The sequence below is a fragment of the Eleutherodactylus coqui genome, chromosome 2, assembly GCF_035609145.1.
Source record: "Eleutherodactylus coqui strain aEleCoq1 chromosome 2, aEleCoq1.hap1, whole genome shotgun sequence".
Classification (NCBI taxonomy): domain Eukaryota; kingdom Metazoa; phylum Chordata; class Amphibia; order Anura; family Eleutherodactylidae; genus Eleutherodactylus; species Eleutherodactylus coqui.
The window spans coordinates 48,260,153-48,286,161 of NC_089838.1; the positions used below are offsets into that span (position 1 = coordinate 48,260,153).

The 26,009-nt window shown below is 41.6% G+C and overlaps 1 protein-coding gene across 1 annotated transcript in view; it reads left to right on the forward strand.

Annotated features, from left to right (window-relative positions):
- Positions 1 to 1,528: 1,528 nt before the first annotated feature.
- LOC136609969 (protein mono-ADP-ribosyltransferase PARP12-like) overlaps positions 1,529 to 26,009 on the forward strand; it is a 46,219-nt gene continuing 21,738 nt past the window's right edge. The window contains exons 1-5 of the mRNA XM_066589247.1: positions 1,529 to 1,797; positions 7,606 to 7,741; positions 16,010 to 16,364; positions 17,801 to 17,869; positions 23,372 to 23,515. Of these exons, the coding sequence (XP_066445344.1) occupies positions 1,529 to 1,797; positions 7,606 to 7,741; positions 16,010 to 16,364; positions 17,801 to 17,869; positions 23,372 to 23,515 (973 nt within the window). The remainder of the gene's footprint in view (positions 1,798 to 7,605; positions 7,742 to 16,009; positions 16,365 to 17,800; positions 17,870 to 23,371; positions 23,516 to 26,009) is intronic.

Sequence of the window (26,009 nt, forward strand, 5' to 3'; positions counted from 1 at the left end):
GGCATTGATTATGTCATAAATAGGAAAAGTTAATGGGTCCCAACTCAATTATTCAATTCGAAGCGCAAAAGAATTAGCATCCAAATTTTACGTACGGAATCTAATCTCTCACTTCCCAATGTCATAGAAACATGAAATTTGCCATAAGCATTGATTATGTCATAAATAGGAAAAGTTAACAGGTCCCAATTCGGTTATTCAATTCTAGCGCAAAAGAACTAGCGTCCAAATTTTACGTACGGAATCTAATTCTCTCACTTCTTGGTGTCGTAGAAACATGAAATTTGGAACGGGCATTGATTATGTCATAAATAGGAAAATTTAATAGGTCCCAACTCGATTATTTAATTCTAGCGCAAAAGAATTAGCGTCGAAATTTTATGTACATAATCTAATCTCTCACTTCCCAATGTCATAGAAACATGAAATTTGCCATAAGCATTGAATATGTCAAAAATAGGAAAAGTTAACAGGTCCCAATTCGATTATTCAATTCTAGCGCAAAAGAACTAGCGTCCACATTTTACGTATGTAATCTAATTCTCTCACTTCCCGATGTCATAGAAACTTGAAATTCGGCACGGGCATTGATTGTGTCATAAATAGGAAAAGCTAATAGGTCCCAACTCGATTATTTAATTCTAAGCACAAAAGAATTAGCGTCCAAAATTTATGTACGTAATCTAATTCTCTCACTTCCTGATGTCCTTTTATATAACGGAAACTTCGCATGGTTACCTGCACTTGGTGTTTCCTGGGTAATGTAAAGAACCATGCAAAATGGTGAACATATTTTTTTCCCTCCGTATCTCTAAAGTAACGACGACTTCATAAGATTGTCCGTGTGAACACCAGATAAACACCAGTACCACATTAACTCGGGCGAAGCCGGGTATATCAGCTAGTATATTTATACACACATTGAACAATATCCCTTCCCCTGTCCTGTATATATACTCCTCTTTAGAGATAAGCGAATCTACTTGGACAAGCCCCTTTTTCGCCCGAGAACCGCGATTTTCGAGTACTTCCGTACTTGGGGGAAAAGATTCGGGGGGCGCCGTGGGTGAGTGGGGTGTTGTAGCGGGGAGTGGGGGGGAGAGGGAGAGAGAGAGAGCTCCCCCCTGTTCCCCGCTGCCACCCCCCGCTCCGCCACGCCTCCCCCCGCCGCCCCCGAATCTTTTCACCCGTGTACGAAAGTACTCGAAAATCGCGGTGCTCGATCAAGTAATTACTTGAAACGAGTATATTCGCTCATCTCTACTCCTCTTCTATATTATATTGCACAGTACAACTTCTCTTACTGCATTTTCTGAGTCGCACATAATCTACAAGGAAACAAATACTTGGATCAGATCCCTGTGTTTGGTTGGATTCTTCTGCTTCAGTTTCGTTTCACGTCTTTACCTCTGAAGGATCCGCCTTTCTACAGTAAGAGTAAGACTTGTCTTAGCAACAAGAAAGTCCCATCTTTCCAGGTTCCTACGCATTCAGACAACTAGGGGCCACAACAAAAGGCTGCAGGATCATGTCGGACCCCACAGTCAAGCTGCTTTGCAAACATGGGGGTCGGCTGCCCAGGAAAATGTTGCCCGAACTCATGGAGCTTCCTAATGATGAGATTGATCAAATTCTGCAGGGTGAACCCCAGAAGTTCCCGCAGGTCGAGGGTCTGGTCCTGGCCCGGACCGCCGCGAGGATCTGCGGCAAGTACCTGAAGAATGAGCCGGAGGATGAGTGCAACAAGCTGCACCTGTGCAGACACTACCTGCAGGGCAGGTGCTGGCCAAATAGGAGGTGAGTGGGTGACCCTAGAGTAATATATTGGGCAGGAGGTAGGTGATTTGGAGTAATGTAGAGGGCAGGAGGTGGGGTGACCCAGGAGTAACATAGAGGGCAAGAGGTGAGTGACCCAGAGTCACTTACATGGCAGGAGGTAGGTAACCCAGAGTAACGTACAAGGCAGGAGGTGGGTGACCCAGGTATAATTTCATAAAGGCCACATACATGGGTGCTAGAATCTATTTCAGAGCTCATTGTCACCGCATCTGGCAAGCGCATTGATAAATCAGAAAATGTTTTATTATCGTAAATCATTATCTTCATTTACACAGTACGATGACAATGATCACCCACACATATCACATAGGAAATAATGGGGAGATGAATGTAGTCGCTTAACACCAGTACTCCTCCATACAGCAAAACATGTTTGTCATGAACTCTGCTTACTTAGCACATGACATAGATGCAACTGCAAGGGATTGATGTACTTCCACTCCCACAAACCTTCCCTCACTGTAAAATGCAGCAAAGATCACCCACCAACATAGTCCTTGATGCCACAGAATGCACCCTGCCACCACTCACTATATTATATTATAAGGCAGGTCAGATGACTAAACTTCTGGTAATGTAGTAATGCCTTCAGGTGCTCACTGCAATCCTACAGTCAAAGGGTTAACAGTCTATATCAATGATGATCAGTTCTACAGAGTAACGAGGATTGAACTTATTAAAGTCTTAAGCTTCAATACAGAAAGATGCAATGCTTATGAAAAGTTACAAAAGGATAATATAAAACGGACATATGTACAAGAACATACAAAGCTGAACGGTTACAAAAATAAAAAGTTATAAAATAAGACACCTGTACCTGATAGATCTGCAAAGTTAGATTGCAACCCCCCACACTGACAATGGTCAGTGGCTGGCATCACATTTTTTAACAGCACCCCATAACCCACCAAAGAGAGGCGGCTGAAGCCACACAAGATCACACGGTTCTAAAGACACATTCCTTAGTTAGTTCCTATTTTCCATTAGTAAGTTCCCAATTAGAGATGAGCGAGCATGCTCGTCCGAGCTTGATTCTCATTCGAGCATTAGCCTGCTCGATGTACTCGTTACTCGAGCAGAGCACCACGCGGTGCTCGGGAGCTCAAAAAAATTTCACATTTTCCTCCCCACATCTCTTCAATGGAGCCGCGGCTGCTGCTGGTGGGTCCCTTGAAAACAGTGGTCTGCCGGCACCCCTGAATTGTTTTTCATGGAAGAGCTTTAACCCCTTAGTGACGGCCCCATTGCCTTTTTACATCCTGGCTTGCTGGGCTTAATTCCCAGAGGACGTAAAAACATGCCTCCTCTGAAAATGAAGGCCCTGCAGGCTCAGGACGTGACAGCTCCATGCTGCCGGTTACCGGAGGTAGCCGACAGCATGGAGCTGTCATCCAGGGACGCGAGACCCCACCCCCGGTCACGCGATCGCCGGTATCCACCAGATACCGGCGATTGCGTTAAAGTCAATGTAAAGTAAATAAAAGTTAAAGTTTCAGCTCCCCATACGGATCGGATCTACTCACCTCCGGTCCTCCACACTGTCCGGCGTCTTCCTTCTTCTTCCCGGAACCGCCGCCGGCGTCTGCGCGTGCGCGCTAGGCGCATTATGTCACGCGCATACGCGCCAGACGCATTACGTCACGCGCATGCGCAGAGGGCCGGAAGGCCTGGGATATTTAAAAACTCCCTGCTCCCGGCTAGTATGAGTAGCCGAGAGCAGGGAGCTGTCACCAGGAGCCGCTGTATGTAAGTTAAAAAAAGTTGAAAAAGTGTTAAAAAAAAAGAAAAAATGTTTGTTTCATCTCCCCTCATGGATCATATCCATGAGGGGAGATGAAATTAGGTACCTAAAGCCCCCAGATTTTTTCGCAGACGTTGCCTGGCTTCTGTGCACACGTCCGTCGCTAAAATGGCGGACGCAGGCGCAAAAGCCGCAGATTGGCGGGGTAATTTAAAATCTCCCCGCACCTGGCTACTAAATGTAACCAAGAGCCTGGAGATTTCATGGGGTGCCATGGTACGCGTTTCCCAGTCAATCGCCGTTATCCAATGGATAACAGCGATCACGTAAAAGTAAAAAAAAGCTTAATTTTTACCTCCCGTCACGGATCGGATCTGTGAGGGGAGGTGAAATTACTTAAATATGGCCAACGGCGATGTCCCCTAACGGGATCCTTATCCGCGGACCTTTCTCCAGTTTTGGCGCATGCGCCCGTCGCCAAAGTGGTGGACGCAAGCGCAGAAGTTGGGGAGGGCAAGAGGAAATTTTAAATCTCCTTGCTCCTGGCTACTAAAGGTAGCCAAGAGCTTGGAGATGTCACGGGGGGCCGCGGTGAGCAGTCTTCGGTCACGTGATCGCCATTATCCAATGGATAATGGCGATTACGTAAAAGTTAAAAGACAGTTAAAGTTTAATGCTCCATTCAGTTTGGGCCCCGTTGTGCATCCAGACAGAAGATTAGGGCCATAATGGGTATGTTTCTGAACACGGGACAAATGGGGGCATACATTTTGGGGTAAAAGTCTTTATTCCTATGTATGCTGTACAAAAAAGCTATTTTTAAAATGACATAATTGCCAAAAAAACAAAAATCGTAATTTTTTCGTTCTGCTTTGCTTTGATTCATTTAAAAACAGTGGAGTCAAAATACGCAGTACACCGCTAGATGAATGCGTTAAGGGGTGTAGTTTTTAAAATGGGGTCATTTGTGGGGGTTCTTTATAGTTTTGGCCGCTTAAGGTGTCTGCAAGTGGGCAATGGGGTCTAAATCACCTTCAAGCAAAATGTCTGTTCTGAAAACCACCGCTCCTTTCTGTTAGGGCCCCGTTGTGCAAACAGACAGAAGATTAGGGCCACAATGGGTATGCTTCTGAACACGGGACAAATGGGGGTATCCATTTTTGGGCGAAAGCCTCCATTAATATGTCTGCTGTCCAAAAAAACCTGTTTAAAAAAAAAAAAAAAAAAATCATTATTTTTTACTTCTGCTTTGCTTTGATTCATTCAAAAACTGTTGGGTCAAAATACACAGTACACCCCTAGATTAATGTGCTAAGAGGTCTAGTTTCCAAAATGAGGTCATTTGTGTGGGGTCCTCCGCGTTTTGGCCACTCAAGGGGTCTACAAGTGAGCAATCGGTGAGCAATCGGTGTCTTGCACAGGTGTTATTGGCTCCTCCATTTGATAGTCAGCTACCTGCATGGTGAGAGGAGGATGCATCTATATGCACTCCCCAGTCAGTAAGTAACGGCCATTTTTCTGTGATTGTTTTTAATTCTTGATTTCCCCTTCTGTGATGCATTTATATTAGTGTAGGGACCCACTACAACGCAAGGAACCATGAAGTGGTTAGTGGGCTCATGTATCTTGGCCAACATCCAACCAATGCCTTGCATTTATTATCTATCATTCACATGCAGTGTGGCATTAAGACTCCAGGGGGAGCCCAGGGTGGCAGTACCAATGTGGTTCACTGATGGAAATGCAGGGCAACCCGCCGAATTATCATGGCGTCATTAATAGGTTGCTGGTCTGCATGATGAACTACATATATCAGAATGGTCTGGCACCCTGTATCCACTAGGTGTGGGAGTATTCGCCAAGCATCCACCCCCCTCATTATCAAGAGGCAGTGTGAGTGGCTGTTTTATCGGTGTTTTGCACAGGTGTTATTGGCTCCTCCATTTGGTAGTCAGCTACCTGCATGGTGAGAGGAGGATGCATCTATATGCACTCCTCAGTCAGTAAGTAACGGCCATTTTTCTGTGATTGTTTTTAACAAGTGAGCAATGGGGCTTAAAACGCCTTCAAGCAAAATGTCTGATCTGAAAGCCACCGGCTGCTCCTTTCGGTTTTGGCCCCGTTGTCCATACAGACAGAAGATTAGGGCCACAATGGGTATATTTCTGAACACGGGACAAACGGGGGGATTCATTTTGGGGTGCAAATCCTCATTTTCATGTGCACTATAGAAAAATGCAACAGATGTTTCCTTCATCCCCACTAGTAAAAAGAATTCCCTGCTACACCTGCCACATCTGTGACAGATGCAGCAAAGGAATTCTTCATCCCTGTGGGGAATGAAGAATTCCCTGCAACAGGTGTCACAGATGACAGCTGCGGTAGGGGATCCAGCTGCCGACATCCTGAAATTGTTTTTCAGGTAAAGGCTTTAAATATAAGCCCTTCCCTGATAAACAAGACAAAATGGTGAATAAAATAAAATAAAATAAAATTCTTGAATTCATGATTGGGTGAGTGCTGCCTCTGATTGGCTGAACGCAGGGACCAATCAGAGGCAGCTCTCAGCTGTCATTCAATAGCTGAGAGCTGCCTCTGATTGGTCACAGTGCTCAGCCAATCAGAGGCAGCACTCACCCATTCATGAATTCATGAATGGGTGAGTGCTGCCTCTGATTGGCTGAGCGCAGGGACCAATCAGAGGCAGCTTTCAGCTGCCATTCAATAGCTGAGAGCTGCCTCTGATTGGTCACAGTGCTCAGCCAATCAGAGGCAGCCCATTCAGCAGGCAGGAATTTTAAATCCCCACCTGCTGAATACTACTTAGAGCAGTGCAGGGAGAAGAGCTGGCTGGACGCGGCTGAGCCCTGGCAGCTGAAGAAAGGTGAATATTCTTTTTTTTAAATTAAATTCACCATTTCTTCTTGTTTTTCAGGGAAAGGCTTATGTTTAAAGCCCTTCCCTGAAAAACAATTACCGGGTGCCGGCAGCAGGATCCTCTAGCGCAGCTGTCCTCTGTTACAGCTGTGGTAGGGAATTCTTTATTCCACGCAGGGATGAATAATTCCTTTGCTGCATCTGTCACAGATGTGGTAGGTGCAGCAGGCAATTCTTTTTCCTCGCAGAGATGAAGGAAACATCTGCCGCATGCAGCAGATGTGTTCTTCATCCCTGCGGGGACATGGCAGCGTCGGACAGTTAAGTTTTTTTTTTTATTTGTTTTTTCAGGGGTGTCGGCAGACCATTGTTTTCAATGGAGCCGCTGGCAGCAGCCGCGGCTCTGTTCAAAACAATGCAGAGCATGGGTCACCTTGAAAAATGCTCGAGTCTTCCCACTGACTTCAATAGGGTTCGTTACTCAAAACGAGCTCTCGAGCAATACAAAAAGCTCGGCTCGAGCAACGAGCACCCGAGCATTTTGGTGCTCGCTCATCTCTATTCCTAATGAAAGATTATGATCGTCAAACATGATAAGGAAATATTGAACACCGGAGCCAATTTTGAGTTCTAGACCCCCATCTTTGGCGCTCGGAACATATGAAAAGGCCAAAACTATAACTGAATCTTACCACAAATGGTCTAACTGACAATAATACACAGGACTTTAACACATGATAATATGGTGTAAAACTAACAGAACCTGAATATACGATACTATTAATCAGACAAGATAAAATGCAGCACATACATGTGGTAGCTGTAATACAATTCATACAGTATTCATAAATGAGACCTCACACCAACTCAGCAGGAAGTATCACACATGATAGGATTAGATACATGGCTCTGCAGGCAGTATCACACATTATGGGATTAGACACATGGCTCAGAAGGCACTATCACACATTACGGGATTAGATACATGACTCCATAGGCAGTATCACACATGATGGGTTTAGATACATGGCTCAGCCAGCAGTATCACACATGATGGGATTAGATACATGGCTCAGCAGGCAGTATCACACATGATGGGATTAGATACATGGCTTAGAAGGCAGTATCACACATTTCATCTGTTTCAGGCCACCCTGCAGGTTCTCCCATGACACTTATTCATATCATAACCAGTTGGTTTTAAAAGCCAATGGGATCAGCGGACTGAATGATGATGAGATAAAAGTTCTTCTGCTTCAGAATGACAACCAGCTGCTGCGACAGGTAAGAACAATGCAACAGCACAAGCCAAACTCATCGTTCCCCAAAGGATAATATGGATCTTCAACTACTAGTAAGCATAGTGACAAGTACTAGGAGCACATTTCAGCATTAAAAAAAAACTTGCCATTTTTCAAGCTTTTGAAGTCCTTGACTTAACAAGCAAGCCGCCACTTCAAAAATAAACCAGCCAAAGCTACTGTCATACTGCCTTATGTATAATAAAAAAAACTATTTTAATAATACCGCTACCAATACATAAGGATATAACTACTATGATGATATTTCTTTATATAAAAGAATATAACTACTATAATACTGCACGCTATGTACAATAATATAACTACTATAATACTGCCCCCTATGTACAAGAATATTTCTACTATAATATTGTCCCTTATGTACAAGAATATAACTGCTACAATACAGCTCCTATGTACAAAAATATAACTACTATTATACTTCCCTCTATGTACAAGAATAGAACTACTCTGATACTGCTTTTATGTATAACAACATAACTTATATAATACTGTCACTGTGTACAAAAATATACCTATTGTAATACAGTCTCCTATGTACAAGAATATTATAATACTGTCTCCTGTGTATGATAACTACTATAATATTGCCCCATATGTATAAGAATATAACTACAATAATTCTGTCCTTTATGTACAAGAATATAACTAAGATAATACTGCCCCCTATGTACAAAAATATAACTACTATAATACTGCTCCCTATGTACAAGAATATAACTACTATAATACTGCTCCCTATGTACAAGATTAGAACTGCTATAATACTGCCCTCTGTGTACAAGAATAGAACTGCTATAATACTCCCCTCTATGTACAAAAATATAACTAGTATAATACTGTCCCATATGTACAAGAACATAACTACTATAATACTGCCTCCTATGTACAAGAATATAACATCTATAATACTGCTCCGTATATACAAGAATATAACTACTATAATACTGCTCCTATGTACAAGAATATAACTATTATAACACTGCTCCTGTGTACAAGAATATAACTACTATAATACTGCCCTCTGTGTACATGAATATAACTACTATAATACTCCCCTATATACAAAAATATAACTACTATAATACTGCCCCCTATATACAAGAATATAACTACAACAATACTGCTCCTATGTGCAAGAATATAACTACTATAATACTGCCACCTATGTACAAGAACATAACTACTATCCCATATGTACAAGAATATGTACAAGAATATAAATACTATAATACTGCCTCCTATGTACAAGAATATAACTACAATAATACTGCTCCTAAGTGCAAGAATATAACTGCTATAATACTGCCCCCTATGTACAAGAATATAACTACTATAACACTGCCCACTATGTACAAGAATATAACTACTATAATACAGCCTCCTATGTACCAGAATATAACTACTATAATACGGCACCCTATGTGCAAGAATATATCTACTTAAATATTGTCCCCTATGTACAAGAACATAACTATTGTAATACTGTCTCCTATGTACAAGAATATTATAATACTGTCTCCTATGTATAATAATATAACTACTATAATACTGCTCTTATGTATAAGAATATAACTACTATAATACTGCCCCCTATGTACAAGAATATAACTACTATAATACTGCCTTCTATGTATAAGAATAAAGGTACTATAATACTGTCCCCTATGTGCAAGAATATTTCTACTATAATATTGTCCCTTATGTACTAGAATATAACTACTACAATACTGCTCTTATGTATAACAACATAACTTATATAATATTGTCACGGTGTACAAAAATATACCTATTGTAATACAGTCTCCAATGTACAAGAATATTATAATACTGTCTCCTATGTATTATAACTACTATTATATTGCCCCATATGTATAAGAATATAACTACAATAATTCTGTCCTCTGTGTACAAGAATATAACTAAGATAATACTGCCCCCTATGTACAAAAATATAACTACTATAATACGGCCTTCTATTTATAAAAATCTAAGAATTATAATTCTCCCCTCTATGTACAAGAATATAACTAGTATAATACTGTCCAATATGTTCAAGAATACAATTACTAAAATACGGCCTCCTATGTACAAGAATATAACTTCTATAATACTGCTCCGTATATACAAGAATATAACTACTATAATACTGCTCCTATGTACAAGAATATAACTACTATAATACTGCCCCCTATGTACCAGAATATAGCTACTATAATACTTCCCTCTATGTACAATCATTTATAATACGGCCTTCTATGTATTAAAAAAGTATAAGAACTATAATACTCCCCTCTATGTACCAGAATATAACTAGTATAATACTGTCCCATATGTACAAGAATATAATTACTATAATACGGCCTCCTATGTACAAGAATATAACTTCTATAATACTGCTCCGTATATACGAGAATATAACTACTATAATACTGCTCTTATGTACCAGAATATAACTACTATGATACTACCCCCTATGTACCAGAATATAACTACTATAATACTTCCCCCTATGTACAAGAATATCACTAATATAATACTGCCTCCTATGTACAAGAATAAAACTACTATAATACTACTCCCTATGTACAAGAATATAGCTTCTATAAAACTGCTCCAATGTACAAGAATATAATTACTATAATACTGCCCCCTGTGTACATGAATATAAGTACTATAATACTGCCCCCTATATACAAAAATATAACTACAATAATACTGCTACTATGTGCAAGAATATAACTACTATAATACTGCCCCCTATGTACAAGAATAAAACTGCTATGATACTGCCCAATATGTACAAGAATATAACTACTATAATATTGATCCCTATGTACAGGAATATAACTACTATAATACTGCCCCCTATGTGCAAGAATATGTCTACTATAATATTGTCCCCTATGTACAAGAACATAACTATTGTAATACTGTCTCTATGTACAAGAATATTATAATTAGAGATGAGCGAGCGTACTCGGAAAAGCACTACTCGCTCGAGTAATTTGCTTTATCCGAGTATCGCTGTGCTCGTCCCTGAAGATTCGGGTGTCGGCACGGAGCGGGGAGCTGCAGGGGAGAGCGGGGAGGAACGGAGGGGAGATCTTTCTCTCCCGCCCGCTCTCCCCTGCTCCTCGCTGCGACTCACCTGTCAGCCGCAGCGGCACCCGAATCTTCAGAGCGAGTAGTGCTTTTCCGAGTACGCTCGCTCATCTCTAATTATAATACGTTCTCCTATGTATAATAATATAACTACTTTAATACTGCTCTTATGTATAAGAATATAACTACGATAATTCTGTCCTCTATGTACAAGAATATAACTAATATAATACTGCCCCCTATGTACAAGAATATAACTAATATAATACTGCCCCCTATGTACAAGAATATAACTACTATAATACTGCCTTCTATGTATAAGAATAAAGATACTATAATACTGCACCCTATGTACAAGAATATAACTACTAAAATACTTCCATCTATTTATAAGAATATCAGTACTATTATATTGCCCCCTATGTACAAAAAATAAATACTATTTTACTGCTCCTAAGTACAAGAACATAACTACTTCAATACATCCAGCTATGTAAAAGGAGACCACTATTATGATACTGTGTCATATGACAAGTATATAAATATTACATTACTGCCTTCTAAGAACAAGAATATACCTACTATGAGGCCTTGGTCAGACGACCATTTTTTGCCGCGATTTGCGGATCGCATGTCGGATGCGCGTCCGCAAATCGCGTGACCGGGGCCGACGATTCGCCAAAAAATCTGCAGCTAGCAGCCTTTTCGGCAAAACGGGCCCGATCAAAGGAGCGCTGTCCAAACCATTGAAATTCAATGGAGCCGACAATACAGCCGGCTCCATTGAAAGCAATGGGCTGCCGGCGAGCGCGGGATGAATTTTCGGGAAGGGCTTAAAAATATAAGCCCTTCCCTGAAAATCATCCTAAAATGTGTATAAATAAAAAAATATATATATACTCACCTTGTCCCTGCAGCCGGAGCTCAGCCGCGGCCGGCCGGCAGTTCTCCTGTACTGCTCTGTGTAGTATTCAGCAGGCGGGGATTTAAAATCCCCGCCTGCTGAATGGGCTACCTCTGATTGGTCACAGCCCTCACAAATCAGAGGCAGCTCTCACTCACCCATTCATGAATGGGTGAGTAGGTGCTGCCTCTGATTGGCTGAGCGCAGGGACCAATCAGGGGCAGCTTTCAGCTGTCATTCAATAGCTGAGAGCTGCCCCTGATTGGTCCTTGCGCTGAGCCAATCAGAGGTAGCACTCACTCACCCATTCATGAATTCATGAATGGGTGAGTGAGAGCTGCCTCTGATTGGTGAGGACTGTGACCAATCAGAGGCAGCCCATTCAGCAGGCGGGGATTTTAAATCCCCGCCTGCTGAATACTACAGAGAGCAGTTCAGGAGAACTGCCGGCCGGCCGCGGCTGAACTCCGGCTACAGGGACAAGGTGAGTATATATATATTTTTTATTTTTACACATTTTAGGATGATTTTCAGGGAAGGGCTTATATTTTTAAGCCCTTCCCGAAAATTCATCCCGCGCTCGCCGGCAGCCCATTGCTTTCAATGGAGTCGGCTGTATTGCCGGCTCCATTGAATTTAATGGGTGAACATCGTTCTTCTCTGCCACAGCTGTGGCAGAGGAGAATGATCTTTGTAGTATATGTTCTCAATAGGGTCGGCGCTGCTGCCGCCAGCCCCATTGAGCGCATATATAGAACATAAGGAATCGCAGAACACAGATAGGCGCGATCTGCGATTTCTCGTGTCCTATAATTTATCGGACATCCACATAAAAAGCGGCCATGTGACCGATCCTATTGCAAAGCAATGGTTCTATATATGCGCAGATCGCATGCGCAAATCGCACAAAAAAACGCCCGTCTGACCGAGGCCTAATTCTGTCCCTCATGTACAAGATTAAAACTACCATAATGCTGGCCTATATGTAGAAGAATAGAAATACTATAATACTGCTCCCTATATACAAGCATATATCTACAATAATATTGCCCCCTAAGCTGAAGAATACTACTTCTGTAAAACTGCTCTCTATGTATAGGAATATGACTGCTATAATACTATCCCTTATGTACAAGAATATAACTACTATAATACAGCCCCCAATGTACAAGAATATACGAACTATAATCCTGCTCCTATTTACAAGAATATAAGTACTATAATACTGACCCCTATGTACCAGAATATAACTACTATAATACTGCCCCTATGTACAAGAATATAACTACTATAACACTGTTCCCTATTTAAAAGAATATAACTACTTGAATATGGCCCCTTAGTACAAGAATAAAAATACTATAATACAGCTCCCAATGTACAAGAATATAACTACTTTAAAACTGCCCCTATGTACAAGAATATAAATACTATATTACTGACCCCCTATGTACAAGAATATAATTACTCTGATACTGCTCTTATGTATAACAACATAACTTATATAATACTGTCACTAGGTACAAAAATATAACTATTGTAAAACTGTCTCCTACGTACAAGAATACTATAATACAGTCTCCTATGTAGAATAACTAATATAATAATGCCTCATATGTATAATAATATAACTACTATAATACTGCTCTTATGTATAAGAATATAACTAAGATAATACTGCCCACTATGTACAAGAATATAACTACTATAATACTGCCTTCTATGTATAAGAATAAAAGTACTATAATACTGCACCCTATGTACAAGAATATAACTACTTTATTAATGCGCCTTAGTACAAGAATAAAACTACCATAATACTGCCCCCTATGTAAAAGAATATAACTACTATTATACTTTCCTCTATTTACAAGAATATAACTGCTATAATACTGCCCCCATGTACAAAAAATATGATTACTATAATACTGCCCCTATGTACAAGAATATAACTACTATAATACTGCTCCTATGTACAACAATATAACTACTATAATAATGTCCCCTATATACAAGAATATAACTACTATAATACTGCTTCCTGTGTACGAGAATATAACTACTATAATACTGCCCCCTATGTACAAGAATATAAAAACTATAATACTGCCTACTATGTAGAAAAATATAGCTACTATAATACTGCCCCCTATATACAAGAATAGAACTATTATAATACTGCTCCTATGTGCAAGAATATAACTACTATAATACTGCACCCTATGTACAAGAATATAACTATTATAATAATGCCCCCTATGTACTAAAATAAATACTATTTTACGGCTCCTAAGTACAAGAACATAACTACTTCAATACAACCAGCTATGTACAAGAAGACAACTATTATGATACTGTGTCATATGTACAAGTATATAAATATTACATTACTGCCTTCTATGAACAAGAATATGCCTACTATGATTCTGTCCCTTATGTACAAGAATAAAACTACGATAATGCTGGCCTATATGTTCAAGAATAGAAATACTATAATACTGCTCCCTATATACAAGCATATATCTACATTAATACTGCCCCTATGCAGAAGAATATTACTTCTGCAAAACTGCTCTCTATGTATAGGAATATAACTGCTATAATACTATCCCCTATGTACAAGTATATAACTACTATAATACTGTCCCCTATGTACAAGAAGATAAATACTATAATAATGCCCCTTAGTACAAGAATAAAACTACTATAATACAGACCCCAATGTACAAGAATATAACTACTATAATACTGACCCCTATGTACAAGAATATAATTACTATAATACTGTCCCCTAAATAGAAGAATATAACAACTATAATACTGCTCCCTATGTACAAGAATATAATGACTATAATACTGTCCCCTAAATAGAAGAATATAACAACTATAATACTGCTTCCTGTGTACGAGAATATAACTACTATGATACTGCCCCCTATATACAAGAATATAACTACTATAATACTGCCTCCTATGTACACAAATATATAACATTCTGCCTTCGATGTATAAAAATAAAGGTACTATAATACTGCACCCTATGTACAAGAATATAACTACTATAATAATGCCCCCTATGTACAAGAATATAACTAGTATAATACTGCCTCCTATGTACAAGAATATAACTACTATAATACTGCCTCCTATGTACAAGAATATAACTACCATAATACTGCCTCCTATGTACAAGAATATAACTACTATAATACTTTTCCTATGTACATGAATATAACTACTATAATAATGCCCCCTATGTACAAGAATATAACTACTATAATACTGGCCCTATGTACAAAAATATAACTATTATAATACTGCCCCCAATGTACAAGAATATAACTAAGAAAATATTGCCCCCTATGTGCAAGAATATAACTACTATAATACTGTCTCCCATGTACAAGAATATAACTACTATAATACTGCCCCCTATGTACAAGAATATAACTAATAAAATACTGCCTTCTATATATAAGAATATAAAGTACTACAATACTGTGTCCTATGTACAAAAAATAAATACTATTTTACGGCTCCTAAGTACAAGAACATAACTACTTCAATACATCCAGCTATGTAAAAGGAGACCACTATTATGATACTGTGTCATATGACAAGTATATAAATATTACATTACTGCCTTCTATGAACAAGAATATGCCTACTATAATTCTGTCCCTTATGTACAAGAATAAAACTACCATAATGCTGGCCTATATGTTCAAGAATAGAAATACTATAATACTGCTCCCTATATACAAGCATATATCTACAATAATACTGCCCCCTATGCAGAAGAATATTACTTTTGTGAAATTGCTATGTATAGGAATATAACTGCTATAATACTATCCCCTATGTACAAGAATAAAACTACTATAACAATGCCCCCTATTTACAAGAATATAAGTACTATAATACTGACCGCTATGTACAAGAATATAACTGCTATAATACTACACCTTAGTACAAGAATAAAACTACTATAATACTGCTACTATGTACAAGAATATAACTACTTTAATAATGCCCCTTAGTAGAAGAATAAAACTACTATAATACTGTCCCCAATGTACAAGAATATAACTACTCTAATACTGCCCCTATGTACAAGAATATAACTATTATAATACTGCTCTCTATGTACAAGAATATACTGTAACTACTATAATACCACCCCCTATGTATGGGTATATAGCTTTATCTTATCTTCTGCAGGTGTGTATGAAGTATCTACATGGCACATGTGATCTCGGGAAGGATTGTTCGCAGCTTCACATTTGCCGTTACTTTATAAGAGGAGAATGTAATTATCAGAACTGCAGATTCTCTCACCATCTCATGGAGTTCTGCTCTGACTTATTACTCGGCCGCTGTCGTATGTCTGAGGTGTCTGTTCAGAACTTCCAGATGATTAGTTTCATGAAGCAAGAAGAACATCTGCAGTCACGATGGAAGAGATATGAAAAGAGGAACCCTGCAGAACAGAGGGGCGGAGAAAGACCGCCGTATAGAAAACAGGAGGACTGGGGGAATGTGTCACAAGATAGAGGACGAGAAGAGGAGAGAGCAGGTGTGATAAGACGTATTTATTGAGGAAGCGTTATATATATATATATATATATATATATATTTATATATATATATATAAAGACGAAAGCCGTCACTGACTCACTCACTCACTCGCCACTAATTCTTTAACTTCCCGATGTTGTAGAAACATGAAATTTGGCACAAGCATAGAATATGTCCAAAATAGGAAAAGTAAAGGGGTCCTAACTCGATTGTTCAATTCTAGCGCCAAAGAACTAGCGTCAAATTTTATGTACGGAATCTAATTCTCTCACTTCCCGATGTCGTAGAAACATGAAATTTGGCACGAGCATTGATTATGTCTAAAATAGGAAAATCTAATATGTCCCAACTCGATTATTTAATTCTAGCGCAAAAGAATTAGCGTCAAAATTTTACGTACGTAATATAATTCTCTCACTTGAAATTTGGCACGAGCATTAATTATTATGTCATTAATAGGAAAAGTTAATGGGTCCTAACTCCATTATTCAATTCTAAGTGCAAAAGAATTAGCATCCAAATTTTACGTACGGAATCTAATTCTCTCACATCCCGATGTCATAGAAACTTGGAATTTGGCACGAGCATTGATTATGTCATTAATAGGAAAAGCTAATGGGTCCAAACTCGATTATTAAATTCTAAGCGCAAAAGAATTAGCGTCCAAATTTTATGTACGTAATCTAATTCTCTCCCTTCCCAATGTCATAGAAATTTGAAATTTGGCACGGGCATTGATTATGTCATAAATAGGAAAGGGTAATGGGTCCCAACTCGATTATTCAATTCTAAGTGCAAAAGACTTAGCGTCCAAATTTTACGTACGGAATCTAATTCTCTCACTTCCTGATGTCATTTTATATAAAGGAAACGTTGCATGGTTACCTCCACATGGTGTTTCCTGGGTAACGCAAAGAACCATGCAAAATGGTAAACATATTTTTTTCCTCTGTATCTCTAAAGTAACCATGACTTCATAAGATTTTCCGTGTGAACACCAGATAAACACCAGTACCAAATTAACTCGGGCGAAGCCAGGTATATCAGCTAGTCTATATATATAAAGACGAAAGCCCTCACTGCCTCACTCACTCACTGACTCACTCGCCACTAATTCTCCAACTTCCCGATGTCGTAGAAACATGAAATTTGGCACAGGCATAGATTATGTCCAAAATAGGAAAAGTAGAGGGGTCCCAACTTGATTGTTCAATTCTAGCACAAAAGAATTAGCGTCCAAATTTTACGTACATAATCTAATTCTCTCACTTCCCGATGTCATAAAAACTTGAAATTTGGCACGAGCATTGATTATGTCATATATAGGAAAAGCTAATGGGTCCCAGCTCGATTATTCAATTCTAAGCACAAAAGACTTAGCGTCCAAATTTTACGTACAGAATCTAATTCTCTCACTTCCTGATGTCATTTTAGATCAAGGAAACGTCGCATGGTTACCTCCACATGGTGTTTCCTGGGTAACGCAAAGAACCATGCAAAATGGTAAACATATTTTTTTCCTCTGTATCTCTTAAGTAACCACGACTTCATAAGATTTTCTGTGTATAAATTAATCAATAAAGGCCGCATGTACATGGGCGGGTCAGATTTCGCATGCGGGAACCCACAGTGGAATCCGACCCTGTGCCCAGCAGGAATTCACGCGGACCCGTATTTTCTTCTTCTTTACTGTACTGTGAATGGTCCGCACACCTCGTTGTCGGACATGTGCATTACAGATTTCTTTAAAACTCCTGTTTTTCCCACGGAATCCGCGGCCCGTCCTCAATGACATTGGGGATGAGCCGTGGGTCAGACGGCTTACATTAACTTTAATCTATTACTTCTGACATCCAGCCTGTATATCCTGGCTGATAGGTAGTCACAGCCCCGCCCCCATCTATTACTGCTGACAATCAGCCTGTATATCCTGGCTGATAGGTAGTCACAGCCCCGCCCCCATCTATTACTGCTGACAATCAGCCTGTATAACCTGTCTGAGAGGTAGTCACAGCCCCACCCCCATCTATTACTGACAACCAGTCTGTATGTCCTGTCTGATTAATAGTCACAGCCCCACCCCCATCTAATACTGCTGACAACCAGCCTGTATGTCCTTTCTGAGAGGTAGTCACAACCCCGCCCCATCTGTTACTACTGACAAGCAGTCTGTATGTACTGTCTGATAGGTAGTCACAGCCCCGCCCCATCTATTATTACTCACAACCAGCCTGTATGTCCGGTCTGAGAGGTAGTCACAGCCCCGCCCCCATCTATCACTGCTGACAACCAGCTTGTATATCATGTCTGAGAGGTAGTCAAAGCCCCATCTATTACTACTAATGACCAGCCTGAATATTATGTCTGAAAGGCAGTAACAGTCCCGCCTCATCTATTACTGCTGAAAATCAGCCTGTTTATCATTTTTGAGAGGTAGTCACATTCCCCCCATCTATTAAGGCTGACAACCAACTTGTATGTTCTATCTGAGAGGTAGTTACAGCCCCGCCCCCAGGTATTACTGCTGACAACCAGTCTATATATCCTGTCGGAGAAGTAGTCACAACCCAGCCCCCAACTATTACTGCTGACAACCAGCCTATATATCCTGTCGGAGAGGTAATCACATCCCCGCCCCAATCTATTGCTACTAAAAACTAGCCTGTATATCATGGCTAAAGGATAGTCACAGCCCCGTCTCCATCCATTACTACTGACAACCAGCCTGTATATCTTGTCTGAGAGGTAGTCCAGCCCCACCGCTATCCATTACTGCTGACAACCAGCCTGTATATCCTGTCTGAGAGGTAGTCCAGCCCCACCGCTATCTATTACTGCTGACAACCAGTCTGTATATCATGTCTGAGAGGTAGTCACAGCCCCATCGCCATCTATTACTGCTGACAACCAGCCTGTATATCATGTCTGACAGGTAGTCACAGCCTTGTCCCATCTATTATTGCTGATAAACAGCTGTATATGCTGTCTGAGAGGTAGTCAAAGCCCCGCCCCTATCTATTACTGCTGACAACCAGCCTGTATATTATGTCTGACAGGTAGTCACAGCCCTGCCCCCATCTATTACTGCTGACAACCAGCCTGTATATCATGTCTGACAGGTAGTCACAGCCCTGCCCCCATCTTTTATTGCTGACAACCTGCCTGTATATACTGTCTAAGAGGTAGTCACAGCCTTGCCCCCATCTATTACTACTGACAACCAGCCTGTATATCATGTCTGACAGGTAGTCACAGCCCTGTCTCATCTATTATTGCTGACAACCAGCCTGTATATAATAATCTTTATTTGTATAGCGCTAACTTATTCCGCAGCGCTTTCAGGCATGGATAAATGCAAAACAATACAACAATTGCAACAATTACAATGTGAGATACATTGGGTTAGACACAAATGGGTTGAGGATGGTACAGGAGGTGCCGGGGTTGGGGAACACAGGCAATAGGAAATTTCATGTACAGATCTTTTATTAGAAGGCAAACAGGGTGGGGCACCATAGGGAGGGGCGAGGGACTAGGTCAGGAGAGTTGGTATGCTTCCCTGAAGAGATGCGTTTTTAAGGCACGTCTGAAATTTCGTGCATCGGGAATCGTCCGGATGCCTTGGGGTAGAGCATTCCAGAGGATGGGTGCTGCTCTGGTGAAGTCCTGTAGGCGAGCATGTGAGGTTCGTATTACAGGGGTGTTTAGTCTGAGTGTGTTAGCCGATCGGAGTGAGCGGGCTGGGTGGTGTACTGACAGTAGGGAGGCAATGTATGGTGGCGCAGCGCCATGCAGAGCTTTGTGAGTGAGGTAGAAGAGTTTAAATTTAGTTCTGCAGTGGATGGGCAGCGAATGCAGCGACTGGCATAATGCAGAGGCGTCTGAATAACGACTGGATAGAAAAATGAGTCTAGCTGCTGCATTTATTATGGATTGGAGTAGAGCGAGTCTAGTGCGGGGGAGGCCAATGAGTAGCGAGTTGCAGTAGTCAAGCCGGGAGTGGATGAGGGCAACCACGAGCGTCTTTAGTGTGTCCGTGGTTAGGAACGGACGTATTTTTGCAATATTTCTGAGGTGCATGTGGCATGTTTGGGCCAGAGATTGGATATGGGGGGCAAAGGAGAGGTCAGAGTCCAGTGTGACCCCAAGGCATGCCGTCTGGGGGTTATGATGGTGCCAGACACTGGAATGGAGCTGTTGAGGGGAGGTCGGTTAGAAGGTGGAAAGACAAGGAGGTCAGTTTTAGAGAGGTTTAGTTTGAGAAAAGGGGAGGACATAGTGTTAGAGACAGCGGACAGACAGTCATGTCTGAGAGGTAGTCATAGCCCTGCCCCATCTATAATTGCTGACAACAAGTTGTATATGCTGTCTGAGAGATAGTCACAGCCCTTCCCCATCTATTATCGCTGACAACAAGCTGTATATGCTGTCTGAGAGATAGTCACAGCCCTTCCCCCATCTTTTATTGCTGACAACCAGCCTGTATATACTGTCTGAGCGGTAGTCACAGCCCCACCCCTGCTGATAACAACACTGATATTATTACAGGTGGATAGGAAGAAAGATAGAAGTACAGCTATTAGGTATGGTTAGTCACAGGACAGGAGACCGAGGCTCAAAGTGTCTACGCCTTTCAGAGCCATATTGGCGCCTGTATTTGTTAAACAATGTATGCAGCAGCTGAGCACCAGGCCTTCAGCGGGGTACAAGATGGCTGTGGTTCACGGTGGCTCTACCGTCTTTTTCCAAAAGGCTGAAGTATAGCACGGTTTAGCCACTAGCAGTGAAGATAAGATTTAGCAGGCACAATTACAACAGCTTGATACTAGATTGTCTTCGTGACGCCAGTGTCTCTAGATAAGTGACAGATAACTCGCAATGAATAAATGAATCCACAAACAACATGGTTTTCAAAACCTGGGACACACGGTTTCCTTTTAATCACAGTTTATCTTTGATTCTCCAATACAGAGAAATACTTGTACTTTTCAACTTGGAAGTAAATGCTTTTGAACAGATTTGAGCTTTTCGATTCCTGACACACTTGAAAAATATAAAGTTATTTTCCCCACGACACACATATCCTGTCGTTGTTATCTGATCGACACTCACTTGGGACAGCCACTCTTGTGTAATGCGGTCTTTGAAACACTCTTACATCTGATGCTAGTTGTAGCATGTTTTTGGTGCTTTCTCTTTAGATGTGGTTTAGCAAGGGGGGTGGGGGTGGCACTTACACTACCGCACCATCTCATAGGTAGCATCTTCTGCGCTCTAGTCCTCGAAAGGGACAAGCCTCCTAGCAGAAGAGACATGAACGTGGCTCAGCCCCGGCAGGAGCAGCAACCCATCTCTCCCGCATCACCAACTACTCTTTTCTCTCATCACCTCTCCAAAAACTCCTCCCCCAATTCCCAAACTACCAATCACACCAGCAGGATAGGCAGACAAACAGGCGTACACAAGGTTGACGTCACTCACATAAAGGCAAACAGGCTTACAAGTGATAGAGGGACCCTAACTCTGGGTCATTACATGCATAAAACAAACCAATGGAAAAGAGCACAAGCAGAGGCGGGTGACGTCATGTGGTTATGTGACTGTCACTTGATCAACCCACACATATAAAAAGTCACATGATCAACAGGAATTCTAAACTGTTTGACAGGTAGAGGATACAAATTCAGTAGATACTGTACCCCCCTGACATGCTTCGCTGCAGCAGAGGAATCTGTCAGGAGGCTCTAGTATCTCTGCCTCTTAGTGGCAACTAGCATCTGCACACTAATATACAGGTTGTCCGTTAGAGATGCAGCGCACTGTGGTCATGCCGGAGTCTTTAGGCTTGGTTCACACGTTGCGGATTTGCTGTGATTTTGCTGTGGTTTGCCGATGCATATCCGCACTGTGGCAAAACCAATGAGTTTGCAGTGCAATGCAGTGCAAATGTGTTTGGCCAAAAAGCTGTTCTCACTGGGCGGAATTTTTCTGCAGCGCAGAAATGCAGCTGCGGCGTGGTTTTGGAATATGCAGCATTTCAATTCTTTGAATTTTCTGCAGCACCTTTTTGCCAACAGCCTGCATGGACGCAGCAAAATCCACAGTTAGGCCTCCTTCCCACGAGCGTGACGGGCTCCGCCGCGTAATATTACGCAGTGAAGCCCGTCACGGCGCCCCCCAGAGCCCCTATACTTACCTGCGGGAGATAGCGTGAAGCCGCTTCCCCGCCCACCGCCGTCGCGTCGTGTGACACGCCCACCGTGTCACGTGACGCGGCTGGCAGTGTCACGTGACGCGCCGGCCGCGTCAAATGACGCTGTGGCGGTAGGTGGGGAAGCGTTTTTTCACGCTATCTCCCGCTGGTTACAGCGGGAGATAGCGTGAACGGACGGCTTCCATTGACTGCAATGGAAGCCGTCAGCGCGTACAGCCCGTCCTCACCCGCAGCAAATAGAGCATGCTGCGGGTGAGGACGGGAGAAATCGCGGTGCGTAATTCCGCGGTGGAATTACGCATCGTGAGCATTGTGCTATTAGGTTCAATAGAACCTAATAGCAGGGGGCCACGCAGCGGATTTTTGCCGCGAATTTACGCGGCGTAAATCCGTTCGTGGGAAGGAGGCCTTAAACACGCTGCAAAAGTTAAAAAAGCGATGCAGAAAAAAAACGCTTCCGGATTTTACAAGCTGAAAAAGCGGCCAAAATACGCAAGGAAATTGGCAAGTCAAATAGAACCTTTGAATCAGTTCTTCTGCAGCAAAACCGCACTGGAAAAAAAGCAGCAAAACCGGGGCAAATCCTCCCCGTGTAAACCTAACCTTAGGGGTCTTGAGCGCAGTGCAAGTCTACAAACAAATAAGCTGGTCTGAAGTTGTACAATAACAGTTAAGTCTTAATGGGGGTCACATCAGACTAATGTGCCTCACAGGTGGGTGATAGTGATGATGATCGCAGAGACCGACTCCATTTCACATTTTTAATTAGTTGCACTTGCAATTCATTCTAGAGTCCAAGCTCTATAAGAGATCAAGGAGTCGGCTATTGTCCAAGAGGCGAAAGAGTCTTTATTGGTCTGGAGATGAAGATGATGATGATGAACCACCTCAGAAAATTGGGTTGCCTGCTTCACCTAAAGTGTCTACTCAGCCAGGTATGACTTCTCATAGTATCAGCCCCTAAGTATTTACTTCTGTGACAAATATTCAAGACATATAATACATCTGTAACTTCATCCTCAAGAATCTCAGAAGCATCTTGTCCTCATCTTCAGCACCATCTACCCTGTACTAATACTGACCATCACTCCAATGACCACTGCAGGTCCAGTTAATGCTCCACCAACATCTTCTGCTAAACCAAGCAGACTTCTTAATATTCCTATGGAAGGTCCATCAGCTGCTGCCTCTGTTAAGCCAGTATCCCCTCACAGTGGACAAATCATCCACTGTCCCACCAGCAGTGCCACCCTTAGGTTGGATGGCACCCTGGACAGAATCCTTTTTGGTCCCCACCACCACCATCACCACCACCATAAAAAGGAAGTTAAGAAAAAAAAAATATATATATATATATATTGCACTGTCAACTGTATTCTGGCTTGTGCAGAAAGTAGCAAAATAGCAGCATATCCACAACAGAACAGCTCATTGATTAAACACAGTAGCAGAACTAAGCTCGTGATATAAATACAGCCCCAGAATCAAGTTCAGGACATAAATATAGCACCATAAGAGCTCAGTGACTAAATGCAGCCCCAGAACCAAGCTCAAGACATAAATACATCACTAGAGCCAAGCACAGTACATAAATACAGCAAGAACCAACCTTAGTACATGTTATGAATCAAGCTCATAACATTAATATAGCACTAGAAACAAGCTGAGCACATTAATGCAGCGCCGGAACTAAGCTCAGTACATAAATAAAATGCCAGAATCAAGCTCATAACATAAATACACTGGCAGAACTAAGTGATTTTGTTGTGGTAGTGCAAATGGGCTGAAAGCAACACCCGAACTTCAGAAGGGAGGAGACAGAGCCAGGGGAGGATGATTCATGAAGATCCACAAGGAGGAAGAAGATCATCTGGCTGGGTGGATCTAAAGGGGGTGGCCAGCCCCAGCCTACATCCACTTGGTGCCCTCTACAAGCTGGTGGATGGTGCTCTATGTGAGCGCAAGGGTCACATACAAGTAAGGCCAGCCATGCCCACCAGTGCCATGTAGAAGAATGAGCAGACTGGTTGATCCTCTTCCCCAAACTCCATTTGTTCCTGATGAGAAACCAGAAGTATAGAATCAGATTTCCATTCGCACCAAACTGGACCTGAATTGAGCACCTGCAAGAGTTGTCTCTGTAATGCCTCTATCTCTCTTTGCATTCCAGCAACCCTTTCTTGGTAGGGGACACAAAACTTGTGAAGCTCTAACTTGTTTCCTCAGGGTGGTCACAATGGACTCCATTTTGGGCGTGATTATTTTGTAGTGTTTTCAGGCACTAGGTTTGAGCCTCCAGTGTTGTAACCTGTGTAGACTGGGAGTGTAGTCAGAGGAGACCCAGAAGTCGGTAACAGGGGGTCACAATTTGCAGTACAAGGGAGGCAGCAAGTAACGTCAGGAGGAATGCCAGGGGTCGGTAACAGTAGGTCTCAGTTTGGTTGCAGAGGAGCAGAGGCAGGGTCAAGCTTTTATAGTTTGTCTAATCAGACGTAGGGCAGGACCAAGACAGGGGAACAGACCAGGAATACAGGTTCATGACTAAGCTTTAGCAGAGCAGCTATCCAGATGGCTATATAGCTCAGCAGGGAGAGCTGCCGACTGGAGTACAGGAGTTCCTGGGTTCAAGCCAGGAGGGTGTGCTACTGAAAAGCCTTATGTACAACCTAACTGCTGCAGGTCTATTACTATGACAGCTTAAAAAAGGGGCACATATGTCACTGAAATTCTACACAAAACACTGGGTTTTATTTTCATCAGGAGAAAGGACGAGGGGGTTGAAGTCCTGTCTTGATTTCAGAAAGCTAAATAAAATCACCAAGCATAATCCTACCCATTAGCACTTATTCTGGACCTGTTTTCTTAGTTGAATGGTGCCAACTGTTTTTTGAAGGTGGATTTACAAGGGGCATATAATTTGATTCTGATTAAGAAGGGGGGCGAATGGAAAACTGTCTTTAAGGGCACTATGAGAACCTGGTGATGCCTTTTGGTCTAACAAATGCCCCTGCGGTTTTCCAGTCCTTTTGTTAATGAAGTTCTCTATAAATTTAATGGTCACTTTGTTCTGGTATATCTCAAAGATACTCTTATCTTTTCGCCGGATTTTGATTTGCATGTTTCCCATGTTTGTCACGTTCTTCAGGCATTGCGTGATAATAATTTGTTTGCTAATAAGAAAGTATGTTTTTTCTGTGCAAGAGATCACATTTTTGGGACACATTATTACCCCAAGAGTTTTTAAGATGGCTCCAGGGAACGTCCGGGCGGTGCGGAACTAGGTGCTACCAGAAAATGTGAAAGCTCTTCAAAGTTTTCTGGGTTTCGCCAATTACTAGCAAAAATTTATTAGAGGATTTTCAGTGGTGGCTAAACCTCTGACTGATGTGACTAAAAAAGGTTGTTTCCCTTCCAAATGGTCCCCAAGGG